Source organism: Carassius auratus, chromosome 5 (assembly GCF_003368295.1).
Source record: "Carassius auratus strain Wakin chromosome 5, ASM336829v1, whole genome shotgun sequence".
Lineage (NCBI taxonomy): Eukaryota > Metazoa > Chordata > Actinopteri > Cypriniformes > Cyprinidae > Carassius > Carassius auratus.
Window position 1 is genome coordinate 20,947,887 of NC_039247.1, and position 17,089 is coordinate 20,964,975.

The window sequence follows — 17,089 nt, forward strand, 5'->3', positions numbered from 1 at the left end:
GTGTCAGTTTATTGCTCCAGCATTGTGAAACGATAGAACAGATTTACACACTTTACCACACTGCTGTTGTTGGAGTTTATGAAAGCAATAAGCCAGTCTAGGCCTTTCATTACCACAGTTAAGGGGAGTTCTGCCACAACTCTGCCTTTACACTTTTTCCACATGAAATCCTCCACATTTGCCTAATTCTTCGTAGGCCCCTCACATTGTTTCCCAGCATGTTCAGTATTGCAGTTTCTGGGCATTATGGTGACCTCTAATAGCAGTTATCCAGATGGTGTTCTTGGGCGTCTTGCTGCGTGGGTTGAATCACGAGACAGGATGTGACCTTTTCTCTGTTCAGCATCAGAGGCTATTTAAATGAAACGAGCCTGTGTATGTCGCAGCACAGCATACAGCAGTGACATGAGGGCAAAAGGCATGAATTCGGCTGTCCTGAGGAATGCCACCCTTGTCGTCTCTTGACCTTATGTGTGTATCTATTAGCTTAAAAAAAAGTGCTTTCTTCCAAAACATGGTTCGATAATTCAAATTGTAAACATGCAATATAATGTTCATTTTTAGTTGTTTAACCTGATTCGTCTTTGTGCTCAGGCTCAGCTCATAGCTCAGTCCATCGGCCAGGCTTTCAGCGTGGCGTACCAAGAGTTCCTGCGTGCCAATGGCATCAACCCAGAGGATCTGAGTCAGAAAGAGTACAGCGACCTCCTGAACACACAGGACATGTACAACGATGACCTCATTCACTTCTCCAAGTCTGAGAACTGCAAAGATGTAAGTGGACAGCCCCGTGCCTTGTGGAAACAGAAGATTATGAAGATCAAATGTTGAGAATTTGTCTGGATGATGTCAGAATCAGTAATGTTGACTAGATCATGTTTTAGCAGTGATGTGTGTGTGTGTGTGTGTGTGTGTGCACTACAGGTTTACATAGAGAAGCAGAAGGGGGAGATTCTTGGGGTTGTGATCGTGGAGTCGGGATGGGGCTCCATTCTGCCCACAGTGATTATAGCAAACATGATGCATGGCGGCCCGGCTGAGAAGTCCAGCAGGCTGAACATAGGAGACCAGATCATGTCCATCAATGGCACCAGCCTGGTGGGGTTACCCCTCTCCACCTGTCAGAGTATTATCAAGGTACAGCGGGTGCTAAATCAACTGGACTTCAACACAATCATTCATTAAATTCAAAGATTTAATTCTGATTCTCAGACGTTCACTGCATTTATTTGTGGCCAATTCTTTTACATTTATTTTAGTGCCTAAACCATATTGCTCTCGTCTTCTAGGGATTGAAGAACCAATCAAGAATAACGCTTAATATTGTGAGATGCCCACCTGTGACCACTGTCCTCATCCGAAGACCAGACCTGAGATATCAGCTGGGATTTAGTGTGCAGAATGGCATTGTGGGTTTTCTGAAAAATAATTGAGATCGCCATTGGCTAATATTGCTTATTTGAATGAGTATTTAAATGTGCATACTCATGTCCTGTAATTTTGTGTTTTATACATTACATTTGCCTTCATCTAACATTCACTTCAAGTTAATCTTTAAAAACATTAATAATAACAGTATTAAATGTCATTTTATTAAATGTCAGATCTCTAAATATCATTTTTTTACTGTACCATATAATCTTGTAAAGCCTAAAATCACTTGTAGCATTAAAAATAATGAAACTGCATTTTTTATTAATGCGTTTTAACTTATGTAGACAAAATAGTAGGGAATATCAGCTATTCAATATCACCTCTCATTTTCAATTTATCATCCTTAACAGTAAAATAATTATTGTTATCCAGATCTTTAATAATTTAAGGTTGTAATAGTTTATAATAAGTATTACAGTAATGTTTTACAATAGTTACTTGATTTGGAATTAATTGTAAAAAAAAAAAAAAAAAAATAATAATAATAATAAAATAAAATGTTAACCAAAATAAAATATAATAAACTTAAACTGATTTTATTTCAGCATGTTGCCAAAGCAACATTTCTTATTTTCATTTAGTCTAACTTAATGAAGTAAAATAAATAAAAATAAAACTAAAGTAAAAATGTATAAAAAACTATATAGGTATATTTTACTAATAAAATGACAAAAACGAAATTACTAGTACTTTACAATTTAATTGAAAATGAAAAATACAAAAATAAAACTAATTACAAATTTGAAAAACTATAATATTATATCAATGATAAATAGAAAAAAATAAAACTAGTCTGAAGTACAACTTGATTGTATTTTGCATCCTCCAGATTTGCAGTCTGATGAGAGGAGGGATAGCAGAGCGCGGCGGGGTGCGTGTCGGCCACCGGATCATTGAAATCAATAGCCAGAGTGTTGTGGCCACCCCTCATGAGAAGATTGTACACATTCTGTCAAATGCAGTTGGTGAGGTAAGTCTGGAGAACACGATCAAGCTCCATGGTGCCACACCTGCCTAATATAATAACAGAATATTTTCACATCACTATTTCTGAAATTAGGTAATTAATTTCAATTATCATCTAGAAACTATGGTGCCATGTTTAGCTCTGTTTGATGTAGATCACAGGCTGTCAACAGTGGCCCCAAAAGGTTTTTGCACATTTTTCTCAGGATTATTTTTGCTATGTCTGAAAATCAGCCGGAGTCAATGTGAGTTCTGTATGAATTTCACAGAGGTGTCCTATCAGAGTAACTGCAGGTGTAGTTCATCACATTAACTAAGAGCATGATTCATTAACATCTGACAACCAGAAAGTGTCCAAACATGCTGGAAACTTCTGAAATCGCATACTGTCTGAATATAAAGTTCTTTTGAAGAAGTAATTTATATGCACCAGGCAAAAAAAAGTATGTTTTATATAGTATGAATGCATGTAGTATGAATGTAATCTGAATGTACTACATTCGCCATGTTATTATTATCATCTGACCTACCAGTGACACTGCCATTCATAAACCCCACGGCCTCATGGGATAGAAAAGTGTCCACCCAATGCTTACTTTAGGATCTCGCTGGAAGTAATAGGTCATCCAGGTACATTTCGTTTTGTGAATACTGTGAGGTCGGACATACTAGTACACTTTTATCATATTATATCAAAGGGTAGTATGCGATTTTGGATAAAGCTTTTGTCTTAGAGAAATGTTCCGGGTTTAGTACAATTTAAGCTTGCATTTTATAAATGTAAAAAAAAAAGAGGTTTTTGCAGGGGCAAACTTGTATTCAAAGATACAAATTTGGCTTGAGTGCTTTTAAGTATGACTTGTGTGTAACTGAACTGGACGATCACATTTTGCAAAACAGATTCACATGAAGACTATGCCGGCTGCCATGTACCGCTTGTTAACAGCCCAGGAGCAACCCGTTTACATCTGAAGCTACGACTCTTTCCCAAGCCTCCTGCCCTGCCCTGTTGTCACCAGATATAACCTTAATCTTGATGTGAAAGTGTCAGCCCTGTGGACTGGTGACTGTGTGACTGAATCCACTGAAGCTCTGCTCAACATGGCTCTCTGTGACGCTTGGGTTTCTCTTCACTGCCTCCCTGAGCTCTCCATCTCTTCTTTTCTGTTGCTATGAGTGAGTATGCTGTGCTGTTGTGTAATTCCTCTCTCTGTGTGCGCTCAGCTCGCTCCATGGAAGGAGGAAGAGAGAGTGTGAGAAATATTTCAAAAGCCCCATCACAGTAAGAGGTGTCTTAAAACGATGTACCTGTATTTACGACACAGCAGTTTGCGAGTGATAAAAAGTACACCTGTGTGATCATTAGGTGTATAAAATGAAAAAGGGGTTTGCCTTATCATACTTTTATGCTGTTATTTATTCAAGCTTGGCAACCATCAAGTGTTTTTGATTCAATTTTAATTTTAAGGGCAGCTGTTAGTCTGAGGAATATGGTGAAAAAATTGCAAAATTTTGAAAAGTTCAATCCATGATTTGGAGTTTGAGTTGAATTGGTCAAAGCCCACAGGATACTGAATTGGAATTGGAAAGACAAGAAAATAATTACAATATAAAGTTATTCACTAGTCATTACATGTAACAATAGCGTCATTAATTTGAACTAATTATGTCTATATATTTTTTTTCCCCATACGATAACATTTTTTTGTTTTTATGTGACAGTGTTGGTCTGGAAAATCAAGTGTTTATTTAATTTATTATTATTATTATGGTACCTGAATTAATAGTTAATTAATTAAATATAGTAAAATATATACAAATTTCTACAAGTGGCATTTCAAACATTATTAATGTTATTTAATGTTTCTGAAAACAGCCCATATGTGACCCTGCACCACAAAACCAGAGATTTTAGAGATAAATGAGATTTATACATCATCTGAAAGCTGAATAAATAATATTTCCATTAATGTATGGTTTGTTGGGATTGGACAATATTTGGAGATACAACTATTTGAAAATCTGGAATCTGATGGTGCAAAAAAAAAAATTCCTGTAAAGTTCTTAGCTATGCATATTAATTACTAATCAACAATTAAGTTTATATATATTTATGGTAAAAAAAAAAATTACAAAATATCTTCATGGAACATGATCTTTACTTAATATCCTTATGATTTTTGGCATAAAAGAAAAAAGGATAATCTTCAACCTATTTTTTTTTTTCTTGCTATTGCTATTGCTAAAAATAAATATACCCCAGGGACTTAAGACTGGTTTTGTGGTCCAGGGTCAGATATGTTCAGATATGTATGATCATATTTATAGGTCATTTATACGGCAACAAAAATAAATATGCATTTTAATTTTACTTAAATTCAAATTTCAATTACAATTCTGCATCCTGTTTGCTGAGAAAGGGACAAAACCATTGAGTCCTTTAAAAAAGGTTTTTTTAACCGCAGTTCCTGTTAAAATGATGATGACCTTTTTTGCTCATCTGTGGTGAATAATTCAGTGAAATAATTCATGTCTAGTATATCTAGGGGCATATGTATACTAGAGCACATAGAAACTGTGGATGAAATGCCTTACAGAAAGATGATGGCATATTTAAAATGGAGATATATGGGGATGCAGTTGGAGATATATATAGTCAGGCTGGGAGAAAGCAACCTAAAAATAACTTAAATTGTTGTGTTTTACTGCTTGTTTTTTGACATTGATGTGCAATATTTTATTTGTTGTAAATGACTGCATTCCTTATTTTTATGCACAGAAAATCTTCCTTCTTGTCTTGATAAGCATCTGTATATAAAATAATATTGCAAATTAAATATGCTCATATTGGTAGCATTTCTTTTAAACATTTATACTTGAAAAAAACTGAAGGTGATATTAATATTGTGTTGACAGTTTCAGGATGGTTTTGATGAATTCCATTGTGAGATCTAATTTATCTTTTTTTTTTTTTACCTCGTTATGAATTTGAGTCATTACAGGCTTTTTTTTTACCAACTACATGTTTAATTCATGTGTGCTACTTTTTCACGCAGTGTTTTTTCACTTAGAATGTGTCTTAAAAGAGGTGTATTCACTCTCAGAAAGCTGGATTTGCTGGGATGACTAATCCAGTATAATGTTTTAGTACAGAGCATCTCAACATGAACCGATTCATAACAGACTGTGTTTCCAGAGGTTTGTCCTCTCAGACAAACATGATAGTACCATTTTTGCAAGAACTGATGTTTATCCGTCAGCATGCTTTGGCAAATCTCCATTATTAATTCCTTGCTTAAAGACTGTCTGAAGTCTGTTAAATATCACTATATATGTGATTTTACATCTGGTAAAAAAAACAGTCAGTCTGTCAAACAAGCATAACTTGTCTTAGGAGAAGCTTGTTGCAGTGAATTATTGACCACTTTCCCCCATTTTACCCTCAGGTGTGCTTGTGTGTTTCCTGGAATTCGTTTATATGTGAGGATACACTCACACTAATGAAACTGGCATTTGCAAAAGTATCTCTTTCCATCATATAAATGATACAGCAATATAGTTTACATCACAATATGTTGACATTACTGCAGTGTTGAATCTGGATTAATATTATAAATATTGAGATGAATTCTATTGCTGTGTGCAATGGCTGTATTTGATGGCATAATGGATCTTCGAGATGCTACCAAACTCATCTTGTACAACTTGTCATTTTTGGTAAGAAAAGATACTTCTTATTGCTTAAAATATGAAAATTCACACCCAAACCAGATTCTGACCTCATTATCACTGTATTCTTTTTACAAGTGGAATCAAAAGTCATTAACACACAGGAAGGGCCTCATGGTTCATTGTTTTTTGCTTTATGTGAAGCATGGTCTTTTTGTATGCATTGCTATTTATTGTAGTGAGTGTGATGTGTGACAAATGACTTCATTATAAAATAAAACCAGCTAGACACTATATACATACATATATATAGACACACACAAATATTTATTTACATATAGCTTAATATATACAGTATATCCAATTAATATTTATCATGTGTACAATAATGAAGGTAAACTGTGCAAAAGTCTTTGACACCAGTGTTTTATTTAATATTTGAATAATTAGGAATAATTCACAAACAAATGAAAATGTAGCTGAATATTTACTCATCCTCAGGCCATCCAAGATGTAGATGATTTTTTTTCTTCATCAGAACAGATTTGTAGAAATTTTGCATTACATCACTTGCTCACCAGTGGATCCTCTGCAGTGAATGGGTGCCGTCAGAAAAAGAGTGCAAACAGCTGATAGAAACATCACAAAAATCCAGACGTAATCCTCATGACGCCAGTCCATCAGTTAACATTTGGTGACGTGAAAAGATGTGTTAGTAATAAACAAATCCATCAAGGCCTTTCACCTTTAAACCATTGATTGTATTCGACAAAATACCAAGCCGTAATCCATAACAATCCTTCCTCCAGTGGAAAAAGTTCATCATCATATTGTTCATATTGTTCATATTGACATCATATTGTTGTCCTCTCCCGTCTGAATCCAGCACCATATTTGTTTAGAACAGTTTTGGACTGAATTGGCTTGTAAGCAGTGCTTGATCTGTGCATATTTCTTTCCTGATTCAGACAAGGTGAAAAATAATACAACATGAGATGGATTGGTTTCTTACAAAGATTTTCACCTCAAGACATTAGTTGATGGATTGGAGTGGTGTGGATCACTTGTAGATTATTGTGATGTTTTATCAGCTGTTTGGTCTCTCATTCTGACGGCACCCATTCACCACACAGGATCCACTGGTGAGCAAGTGACTTAATGATTAATTTATCCAAATCTGTCCCAATGAAAAAAAACTCATCTACATTTTTGATGGCTTGAGTTTGAGTACATTTCTACTTTTGGGTGAACTATTCTTTTAAGGGGCAACACATCATAATATACATGTGCAGGCTGAATAACATAATTTTTGCCATTGTGCTGTTTATTGTAAAAAAGATCCACAATTTTAGTCCGAATTGAAAGAGAAGCTTACATGAAACTATGCTTCCTGTGGCTCAGTGGTAAAGCATTGCATTAGCTCTGCAAAATTGTGGGTTCAATTCCCAGGGAACACACATACTGATAAAAAAGAATAATAATAATTGCCTGAATGCACTTGTAATTGCGTCTGCTAAATGCATAAATGTAATGCTGTTCAACTCAACAGTGCAGATAGTTATGTTGTTGGACAGCAAGAATAAAGCATCAACACTTAACCTCAGTGTACCTTCAGTGTCCCAGACTTCTGCACTATACAGTACAGGATATGCTGTGTCCGACTCACAATAACGTGCAAGCTTTATTGAGGAATACATTTCAAATATATAATACTGGAGAAACAAAACGAGTGGCTTAATGTGTTATTGAAGTGACACTGGTATGAAATAGTGTAGATACGTAACGCAGGATGTGCAGGGCATAGGACGGGTTCAACAGATTCCCACCTCATGAATACAAGGCCTCTGCAGAGTTTGTGGTTTATACTGAAGTAGAAAAGGAACTGTGGCTTTGGTTAGTATTTATAATGCACTTGCTCTGAATGTAATCACAATTATATGTTTGTCAAAGTAAAAAGACACTTTCTGTACAGCAAAAGCAATGTTTATTTATTTGCTAGCTTTTCTGTGATTGAACTATTTAGACACATTCCTTTACCATAGCAGGAATGTTTGTAACAGTATTTACGACATTAAACGAACTACTGAGAGCGCATGCAACTAGAATGTCTCTTTAATTTGATGCTTTTGAAAGAAGTCTCCTGAGCTCACCAAGGCTGCATTTATTTGATCAAAACGACAGTAAAAATCGTACTATGTGAATTTTTATTACAATTTAAAATAACTGCTTTCTATTTGAATATATGTTAAGGTGTAATTTATTCATGTGACGGTAAAACTGAACTTTCGGCAGCCGTTACTGTAGTCTTCAGGGTCACATGATCCTTAATAAATCATGCTAATGTGCAGATTTGTTGCTTAAGAAACATTTCTTTTTACCAGTGTTGAAAACAGTTGAGCTTAATGTTTTTTGATAACTATTTGATAAAAAGCTATTCAGAAAAAAAGCTTTTTCATCATTCTTCTTCATTATTATCTGTCACTTTTGATCAATTTAATGAAGCCTTACCGAATAAAAGTATTATAAAAAAAAAAAAAATATATTTAAAAGGTAGTGTATAATAAAATAAATTGTCCTTTGACCCCCGTCAAAATGTCAGTATTGACTGAATGAATACCCCAGACAACGGGAAGATGCTTTAAAGATCATATTTAATCTTGGGGAAATATGGATGTTAGGTTTCGCCCATATAATGCAGAATATGAGCCAATTCAGAAATAAAGCACAACATCTCAGAAGGACATCTTGAGAGAAATGATAAAATTGTTGAGAATCGTCAAACAAAAATTACAAATGTATCATCTACCTCACAATATTGAGTAATTCCCCACATCATATAAACTAAATAAAGCCATACATTTGCATGTTTTTCTCATTATAATGATTCTTTATATTGTATTTTTCATATAGTCAATTTGTGAGTGTTAATAATATAATTCTTAAATAAGGAACATCTGGTAAAAAAATATATATATTTTTTTTCCAGTGTTTTATCATAATGCATAATGTGTAAAAAGTAAAAACAATCAGGAGTAAATCCAAACAACTGGAATTCCAACTGAAAAAGCTAAAAAAATGAATAATATTTGCTATAATCTCTAACAAAAAGCAGATGTTTCCGAAATGTCGTGATGTTCACTGTACCTTCAGTCTGTTTGAGACGTCACTCAGAGGACAGTTTCTCGGAAGACTCCTATAAGGCTGTGTGGACGTTCATGGGATCCTGTTTGGGAATGGGTGCCGGTCCTGCGCTCCGGCTGCGGCTGCCCCGAGGTGAAGGAGCTGAGATCACCACAGCTGCGGAGGTGAAGGGTGGCCGGACGTTTGCGCAGCGGCAGCGTGTGGGAGGTGGGCTCCATCTGCGCTGGTGCAACCTCTGAAACCGTGGCCTGCAAACATGAAAATTATCCGTCAGAGAACGGGAAATTTTAGGAGTAAAAATGGCTGAACAGGATATTGGTCCTGCTGTATCATATTTGATATGTACATTTCATAACTTCAAAAATCTACTGTACATATTTTATTACAACCTTCTGCTGTCTGATTGATAGTTTATGCTTTTTTAGCAGGTAAAAGGCCTTTTAGTATAATTGTAAAAATGTCCATCTTCTGGTCTTTTTCCTGTGAAATATTTACAGATTTTTATAAAGTAAACTTAACCATAACTTTTATATTGTTAGTAATACTTCAAAATGAACACTCATTAGACTGAAGAAACTTAAGTTTACTTGATTATCCATTCCATACATAAAGTTTTCGAAAAATCCTTTTAAAATGTATTAAAAATGACATGCCAAGCTTTTGAGTAATGTTTATTTGCGCATCTCTCCATCATCATTGTATTGCATTGCGTCAGATGTTTTCTCCCCCACAATAAAAACTACAGAGCTCTGATCAGAAAATAAACATTTAAACATCATCTTGTTAAGAAATATCATTGGGAGATATGAGTAACAGCTAATATTTATATGCATTTCATGTAGACTGCTATGCTGTTATAAAGTGATTTAAATGACAAAAATGCTAAAGCGTTTCATCTTGCATTCTGTAAATAAAAATATCAGCAACTGCACCAAACTGCATATTGTAAATATGCTTTTTCCCCCCTCCTTGAGTATAAGCTGCATATTCTCCTATACTATATGAGCCATAAAAGCCTGTTTTAAAAGGTTGCGAGTCAGATTCAAACTCAACTTGCCCCCTTGAGCAGCAAAGCTCTATGTATCAGAGCGTGTGCTTTAAGCACTAGGAAACGTTATGTGTGTTCATCCCATGTGTCTTGCCTGGTCGATGAAGCTGGCGCAGAGAACAGCCTCCTCCATGTGTTCCTCATCGGAGCGCAGCACTGTTTTGATGCTGTGGACCAGCTCCTGTACCTCAGGGGTCAAGCTGCTGGAGGACTGCTCCAGAAAACGGGCCACCAGCAGTTTTGTGTCTCTATAGCTCTGGTAATCCACCATGGAGTTGGGACGAGGCTTCCGTTTGCCACGGCCCTGTCGGAGTGTAACCGTCCCATGCTCTGTTACAATCACTGAGCCTGGAGCAGGAGCCGATCCAGGGCCTAACTCTGTCTGTGTAGCTGCTTCACAACTCATTACTGGAAGAGAGAGAGAAAAGCCAATATATCAATGAGATACAGCTCCACAATATTCACATCTGAGCTGTAACAGTGTGTCAGTTCAGTTGCAGAACAAGTCTCTTTAAGTAATTTAGAATAGCCACAGGCCACACTGTACTCATAAAACTAAAATAATATTTTGCTAATACAAGAACACATTGAACATTACTGAGGGAGCCTGTGGCCCAAAGATCCTAATTAGGGCCCGAGCACCGAGGTGCGAGGACCCTCTTGTATCTGCTTTGTTTATTAGGGCCCGAGCACCGATGGTGTGAGGACCCTCTTGGAATTGCTCCGTTTATTATTAGGGCCCGAGCACCGATGGTGTGAGGACCCTCTTGGAATTGCTCCGTTTATTATTATTATTATTAGGGCTCAAGCCTGGAGGGCGAGAGCCCTATTGTTTTCCTTAGGATTATTTTTTTTTTTTTTTTTTTTTTTTTTTATTCTTCTAATTTTTTTCTAAGGTTTCGGGGGCTTTTGGGGTCCTTAACATGCTCAAAAACTCTTGAAAATTGGCACACACCTTGGAACCTGCGGCCATTAGGGCCGGGCAGAGTCTGATACACGGGCGTGGCACAGGGGCTCTACAGCGCCCCCTGTAGTACCGAGGGCCATATATCATGCATACTTGCACGTATACATATGAAACTTGGTACATATATATAACTCATCAAACCAAACAACTTTCACACTGCATGTCATAAGCTCCGCCCAACAGGAAGTTGGTTATTTAGGGTTTTATGAAAAACACATGCTCTGGAATTTGATATACTCCTCTGAGGAACTCCACCCGTTCACCACAAAACTCGGTGAACACGATCTCAAGACATTGGGGATGCTAAATTGCGAAGAGATTTTTGATATCTCGAACGGTTTGCCCGTGGCGAGGCGTTGAAATTATGGCGAGAAATGAGAAACAGGAAATGTATAATAACATCTACATACATTTGCTGAATTTGATCAAACTTAATTGGTTTGTTCATTGTATGATACCGATCGTATATATGTGCCTTTTAGGAGTCAAAGTTATAGCGCCACCAACTGGCAGCAGGAAGTGAATCATTTTCAGAACGCTTTGAATTCAGCATCTTATTTTTACTTGATTTGCTTCAAACTTCATCAGAATAATGACAAAACACGGCCGAAGACAATCTGTCGTGGGGATATTTATATCTAATATAGTGTAGCCATGGCAACGTGTCAAACTTGAATGTTCTGTTCTGGTGATTTTTAGGCAGACAACAAGCTCAGATTTACATGAAACTCGAAACAGATATCAGTATTAAAGATAGCTAGACCATGGCAAAAGCTTTTAAAAGGGCATGGAAGAGGCACTCTATAGCGCCACCTTTTGTCAAAAGTGGGGGGATTAGTTTTAGCTACAGACACCAAACTTGGTACATAAATTGTTCTTATCAAGACGGACAACTTTCTAATTCACAGTCATAAGCTACGACCAACAGGAAGTTGGCTATTTTGACTTGAATATGGATTTTTGGGAATTTTCTTTTGTGAATTAATGCATACTCCTCCCAGGGGAAGTACACTATACACACCAAACTTTGTCTACATTAAGAAAAACCATTGAGGAACTTAAATTGCGAACGGATTTTGGTTAGCTTGAACGGTTTTGTCGTGGTGAATTTTTGAAATGACAGTAAAAAGGGAAACATTAATTGTCTTGTATGTTTAAATTGCAGCTTCCAAACACTTCAAAGCATTTTTTCATACAAAGATCAAATCATTCTGAGGAAATATGCATAGTTTCACGACTTTACAACACTGTATGGATAAAAGAAAATTAAAAAACTGTCAGACTTCTCAACTGACATGATCTCACTCTGGCCACCCTGTCTGTGTGAGGGAAGGGAGGGGGAGAGGGAGGGGGAGTGTGAGGGGGTTGGTGACTGTGACAGTGTGTGTGGACTGTAGGGAGGGGCTGTCTGGCAGAGAGAGAGAGAGAGAGACCTAATCATCCCTTTAATAATCAGGAAAAAAAAATCTGTATTTTAAATTGTTTTTGTTTTTGTTGTTGCTAATGGTGGTGTTTTTTCTTTTCATTACAGGTTAAGAAATCTCTTAGGCCTTATCCTTTTCTGACAGTTTTAGGGATTTAAAAACATCCTAAGAACCCTAATTTGTGCTGCAAATAATAATTTCAAACTCATTTGATACTGACCTATGACAACCTGTGACGTGACATGACATGTATTAATCTCATGGATGTAACAGTAAAACTCTTCAACTGACAGATAAAGCTGCAATGCAAGCAAAACTATTTCACAAATGCTTATAGGTCATTAAAATCATTACAAAACACTAATACATTATTTAAGGATTTGGTAACACTGTAAAATAATGTCTAATTTGTTAACATTAGTATATGCAATGGTAACACTTTATAATAATTGCACTCATTAGCTAAGCATTAGTAAATAGTTCATGATTATAAAGCCTTTTCCCTTAATAATAGTCATTATTAAGCAGTAATACATCTATAAATAAATTGTTCTTGGTTTAAAAGCACATATATTACAAAGGAGATTAAAGTCTCAGTTGTCTTATAAAATAAATAAATAAACACAACCCAGTTTGATTCAGAATTCAGAATCCAACTGTACACTGTACATTCTTGAAGGATTAGCATCACCTCCTCTTGTAAGATGGTTTGAGGAATATATCTTCGAGATTTTACCGCCGCTCCCTATATGCATAGTATGCAGTCTTCGTAGGGCACCAACTCCCAGAGGGGGCACCATCCCAGTTGCTCAAAAAAACAAAAAAAAAACATGCGCCATTCTCCCATCTGCGCTCGCGACCGCTCACACCTCATGTTTGCGGCTGAATGTTCGTAATTGATGGATGGACATCTATGCCTGGGTATAGGACATCAGCAATCCGGCACAGAGAAAAGAAAACTAAAGAAAATAAAACAGGCATAAAGTTGTCTTGACATTGGACTTTCTAGAGTCTCAAATTTAGGGCCGGTCTCTAAAGTTACATGTGATATTGTTATACACTTTTCTAACGTCAGTAGCATTTGAAGAGAATGACTTACAGTCATAAAAACAACTGTAATTGTTCATCTAGGTGACAGCTATAATGCACAATTAAATTGAATGTTTGATATTTATTACAACAAACTGTAAGTCATATGTAAATTATGCTACTTTTTCACATGGGCTCAAATGCAAATTTGAAGCTCAATAGCATTTGAGAAGAAAGACTTGCAGTCATAAAACAATTGTAATGTGTTCATATAGGTGTCAGCTACAATGCACACCTTATACATTTTTTATAAATATTAAAATAAAGTGTTACTAAAGTTATATATATTGTCCTGTGTATGTGATTTCAAAGTCTAGATTGGTCGGATTAACCCTTTAACTGCCGCATCCCTTAAAGCTTGATTGTCAGAGGGTTACTGTAAATGCTTATGCCCGCTGGGCACAGTTATCCTGATGCCACCGGGATGGCGTTGCACTGATGGCTTGAGCCCGACATCGCTGCTTGCAGCTATATTTATTATTATTATTATTCTTCTTCTCTAAGATGAATCGCATTTTTGAGGGCCTAAACATGCTCGAAAAGTCATGAAACTTTGCACACACCTCAGAACTGGCGAAAATTTATGTCTGATATGGGTTTCAGAAGTGGGTGTGGCAAAATTGCTCAACAGCGCCACCTATACACGTTCAACGGTGTGCGCCTCGAGCTACGTTTCATGTACATGTATGAAAATCGGTATACACATGTAACTCTCCAATACCTACAAAAAAGTCTCTTGGAGCAAAATCCGAAACCCAACAGGAAGTCGGTTATTTCTAATATTATGAGCAAATTTTGTGTCATTTTTGTCATTTCCATGCGCTGTATTTTAACGAACTCCTCCTAGAGATTAATTCAGATCAACACCAAATTTGGTATGCCTAATCTAAAGGCCATTGCGATGTTAAATTGCGAAGCTTTTGAGTTTTCGTTGAAGGGCCTGTGTGTGGCGGCCTGGCGAATTTCGATGATTCGCCATGAAACAGGAAGTTGCTATAACTCAGACATACAATGACCAATCTGCCCCAAACTTCACATGTTTGCTGAGTCTCCTGTCCTGAACAGATTGACATGACCAAATTCAGTTATAGTCATAGCGCCACCTATTGGCAACAGGAAGTGACATATTTTACGCTGCGACAAACTACTCCTAGAAATTTTTGACATCAATGTGTTTTTTGTCGTCAGTCTAATCTAAAGGCCTGTACGATGTTAAATTGAGAAGATCTTGAGTTTTCGTTAAAGGGCGTGTCCATGGCGCCATGTCAAAGTTCGATGTCTCGCCATGGGAGTAGTTGTTGTTGTAACTCAGTCATAAAATATCAGATCTTGCCCAAACTTCAAATGTTTGATAAGAGTACTGACCTGAACACATCTGGAGGCCAATATTCCATTGGGTGTGGCAAAATGGCTCGATAGCGCCACCTATACATTTTCAATGGAGTGCGCCTCGAGCTACATGTCATATACATGTACGAAAATCGGTAAACATATGTATCACACCAATAGCTACAAAAAAGTCTCTTGGTACGAAATCCGAATCCCAACAGGAAGTCGGTTATTTTTAATTTTCCCTGCAAAATTGGTGTTGTTTTTGTCATTTTCAGGGGTTGTATTTTAACGAACTCCTCCTAGAGATTTATTCAGATCAACACCAAACTTGGTCAGTGTAATCTAAAGCCCTTTGCCATGTTAAATTGCGAAGGAATTGAGGTTTCGTTAAAGGGCGTGTCCATGGCGGCCTGACAAATTTCGATGATTCGCCATGAAAAATGATGGTGCTATAACTCACACATACAATGTCCAATCCGCCTCAAACTTCACATTTTTAATAAGACTCTTCACCTGAACAGATCTACATGCCAATATTCAGTTATAGTCATAGCGCCACCTATTGGCAACTGGAAGTGACATATTTTACACTGTGACAAACTACTCCTAGAAATTTTATGACATCAATGTCTTTTTTGTGGTCAGTCTAATCTAAAGACCTGTGTGATGTTTAGTTGTGAAGATCTTGAGTTTTTGTTAAAAGGCATGTCCATGTCGCCATGACGAAGTTCGATGTCTCGCCATGGGAATAAAAGATGTTATAACTCAGGCATAAAATGTCCGATCTTGCCCAAACTTCACATGTGTGATAAGGGTCCTGGCTTGAACACATCTGAAGGCCAATATTCCATTATAACGATAGCGCCACCTGCTGGCAATAGGAAGATTGGCACACATATGGAATAAACTTTGATATATTGCACTTATATTTATGAGTTTAAATGCATATTTCCCAACGTTCACCTTTTTACTAAAGCCACACGATGGCGGTGAGCCCGGGTGCGAGGGCCCGTTCATCGCTGCTTGCAGCTTTAATTATTATTATTATTATTAGGGCCCGAGCACCGATGGTGTGAGGACCCTCTTGGAATTGCTCCGTTTATTATTATTATTATTATTATTCTTCTTCTCTAAGATGAATCGCATTTTTGAGGGCCTAAACATGCTCGAAAAGTCATGAAACTTTGCACACACCTCAGAACTGGCGAAAATTTACGTCTGATATGGGTTTCAGAAGTGGGTGTGCCAAAATGGCTCAACAGCGCCACCTATACACGTTCAACGGTGTGCGCCTCGAGCTACGTTTCATGTACATGTATGAAAATCGGTATACACATGTAACTCTCCAATACCTACAAAAAAGTCTCTTGGAGCAAAATCCGAAACCCAACAGGAAGTCGGTTATTTCTAATATTATGAGCAAATTTTGTGTCATTTTTGTCATTTCCATGCGTTGTATTTTAACGAACTCCTCCTAGAGATTAATTTAGATCAACACCAAATTTGGTATGCCTAATCTAAAGGCCTTTGCGATGTTAAATTGCGAAGCTTTTGAGTTTTCGTTGAAGGGCCTGTGTGTGGCGGCCTGGCGAATTTCGATGATTCGCCATGAAACAGGAAGTTGCTATAACTCAGACATACAATGACCAATCTGCCCCAAACTTCACATGTTGGATGAGACTCCTGTCCTGAACAGTTTGACACGACCATATTCAGTTATAGTCATAGCGCCACCTATTGGCAACAGGAAGTGACATATTTTACGCTGCGACAAACTACTCCTAGAAATTTTTGACATCAATGTCTTTTTTGTCGTCAGTCTAATCTAAAGGCCTGTACGATGTTAAATTGAGAAGATCTTGAGTTTTCATTAAAGGGCGTGTCCATGGCGCCATGTCAAAGTTCGATGTCTCGCCATGGGAGTAGAAGTTGCTGTAACTCAGTCATAAAATATCGGATCTTGCCCAAACTTCAAATGTTTGATAAGAGTCCTGGCCTGAACACATCTGAAGGCCAAAA

At 37.0% G+C, this 17,089-nt stretch overlaps 2 protein-coding genes across 4 annotated transcripts in view; one reads left to right on the forward strand and one right to left on the reverse strand.

Moving 5' to 3' along the window:
- LOC113080566 (amyloid-beta A4 precursor protein-binding family A member 1) overlaps positions 1 to 4,208 on the forward strand; it is a 45,692-nt gene extending 41,484 nt beyond the window's left edge. For all 3 annotated transcript variants that reach the window (XM_026252740.1, XM_026252730.1, XM_026252736.1), the window contains 5 exons: positions 595 to 774; positions 925 to 1,137; positions 1,290 to 1,409; positions 2,264 to 2,404; positions 3,301 to 4,208. In XM_026252740.1, coding sequence (XP_026108525.1) covers positions 595 to 774; positions 925 to 1,137; positions 1,290 to 1,409; positions 2,264 to 2,404; positions 3,301 to 3,372 — 726 coding nt within the window. In that variant the 3' untranslated portion in view covers positions 3,373 to 4,208. The remainder of the gene's footprint in view (positions 1 to 594; positions 775 to 924; positions 1,138 to 1,289; positions 1,410 to 2,263; positions 2,405 to 3,300) is intronic.
- A 4,495-nt stretch (positions 4,209 to 8,703) lies between these two features.
- LOC113080586 (protein FAM189A2-like) lies at positions 8,704 to 10,684 on the reverse strand. Its single transcript, XM_026252749.1, has 2 exons — positions 10,353 to 10,684; positions 8,704 to 9,458 (listed from the first exon to the last, which is right to left on the reverse strand). Exons 1-2 carry the CDS (start codon positions 10,662 to 10,664, stop codon positions 9,237 to 9,239), a joined length of 534 nt encoding a protein of 177 aa, XP_026108534.1. The 5' UTR covers positions 10,665 to 10,684; the 3' UTR covers positions 8,704 to 9,236.
- Positions 10,685 to 17,089: the final 6,405 nt, after the last annotated feature.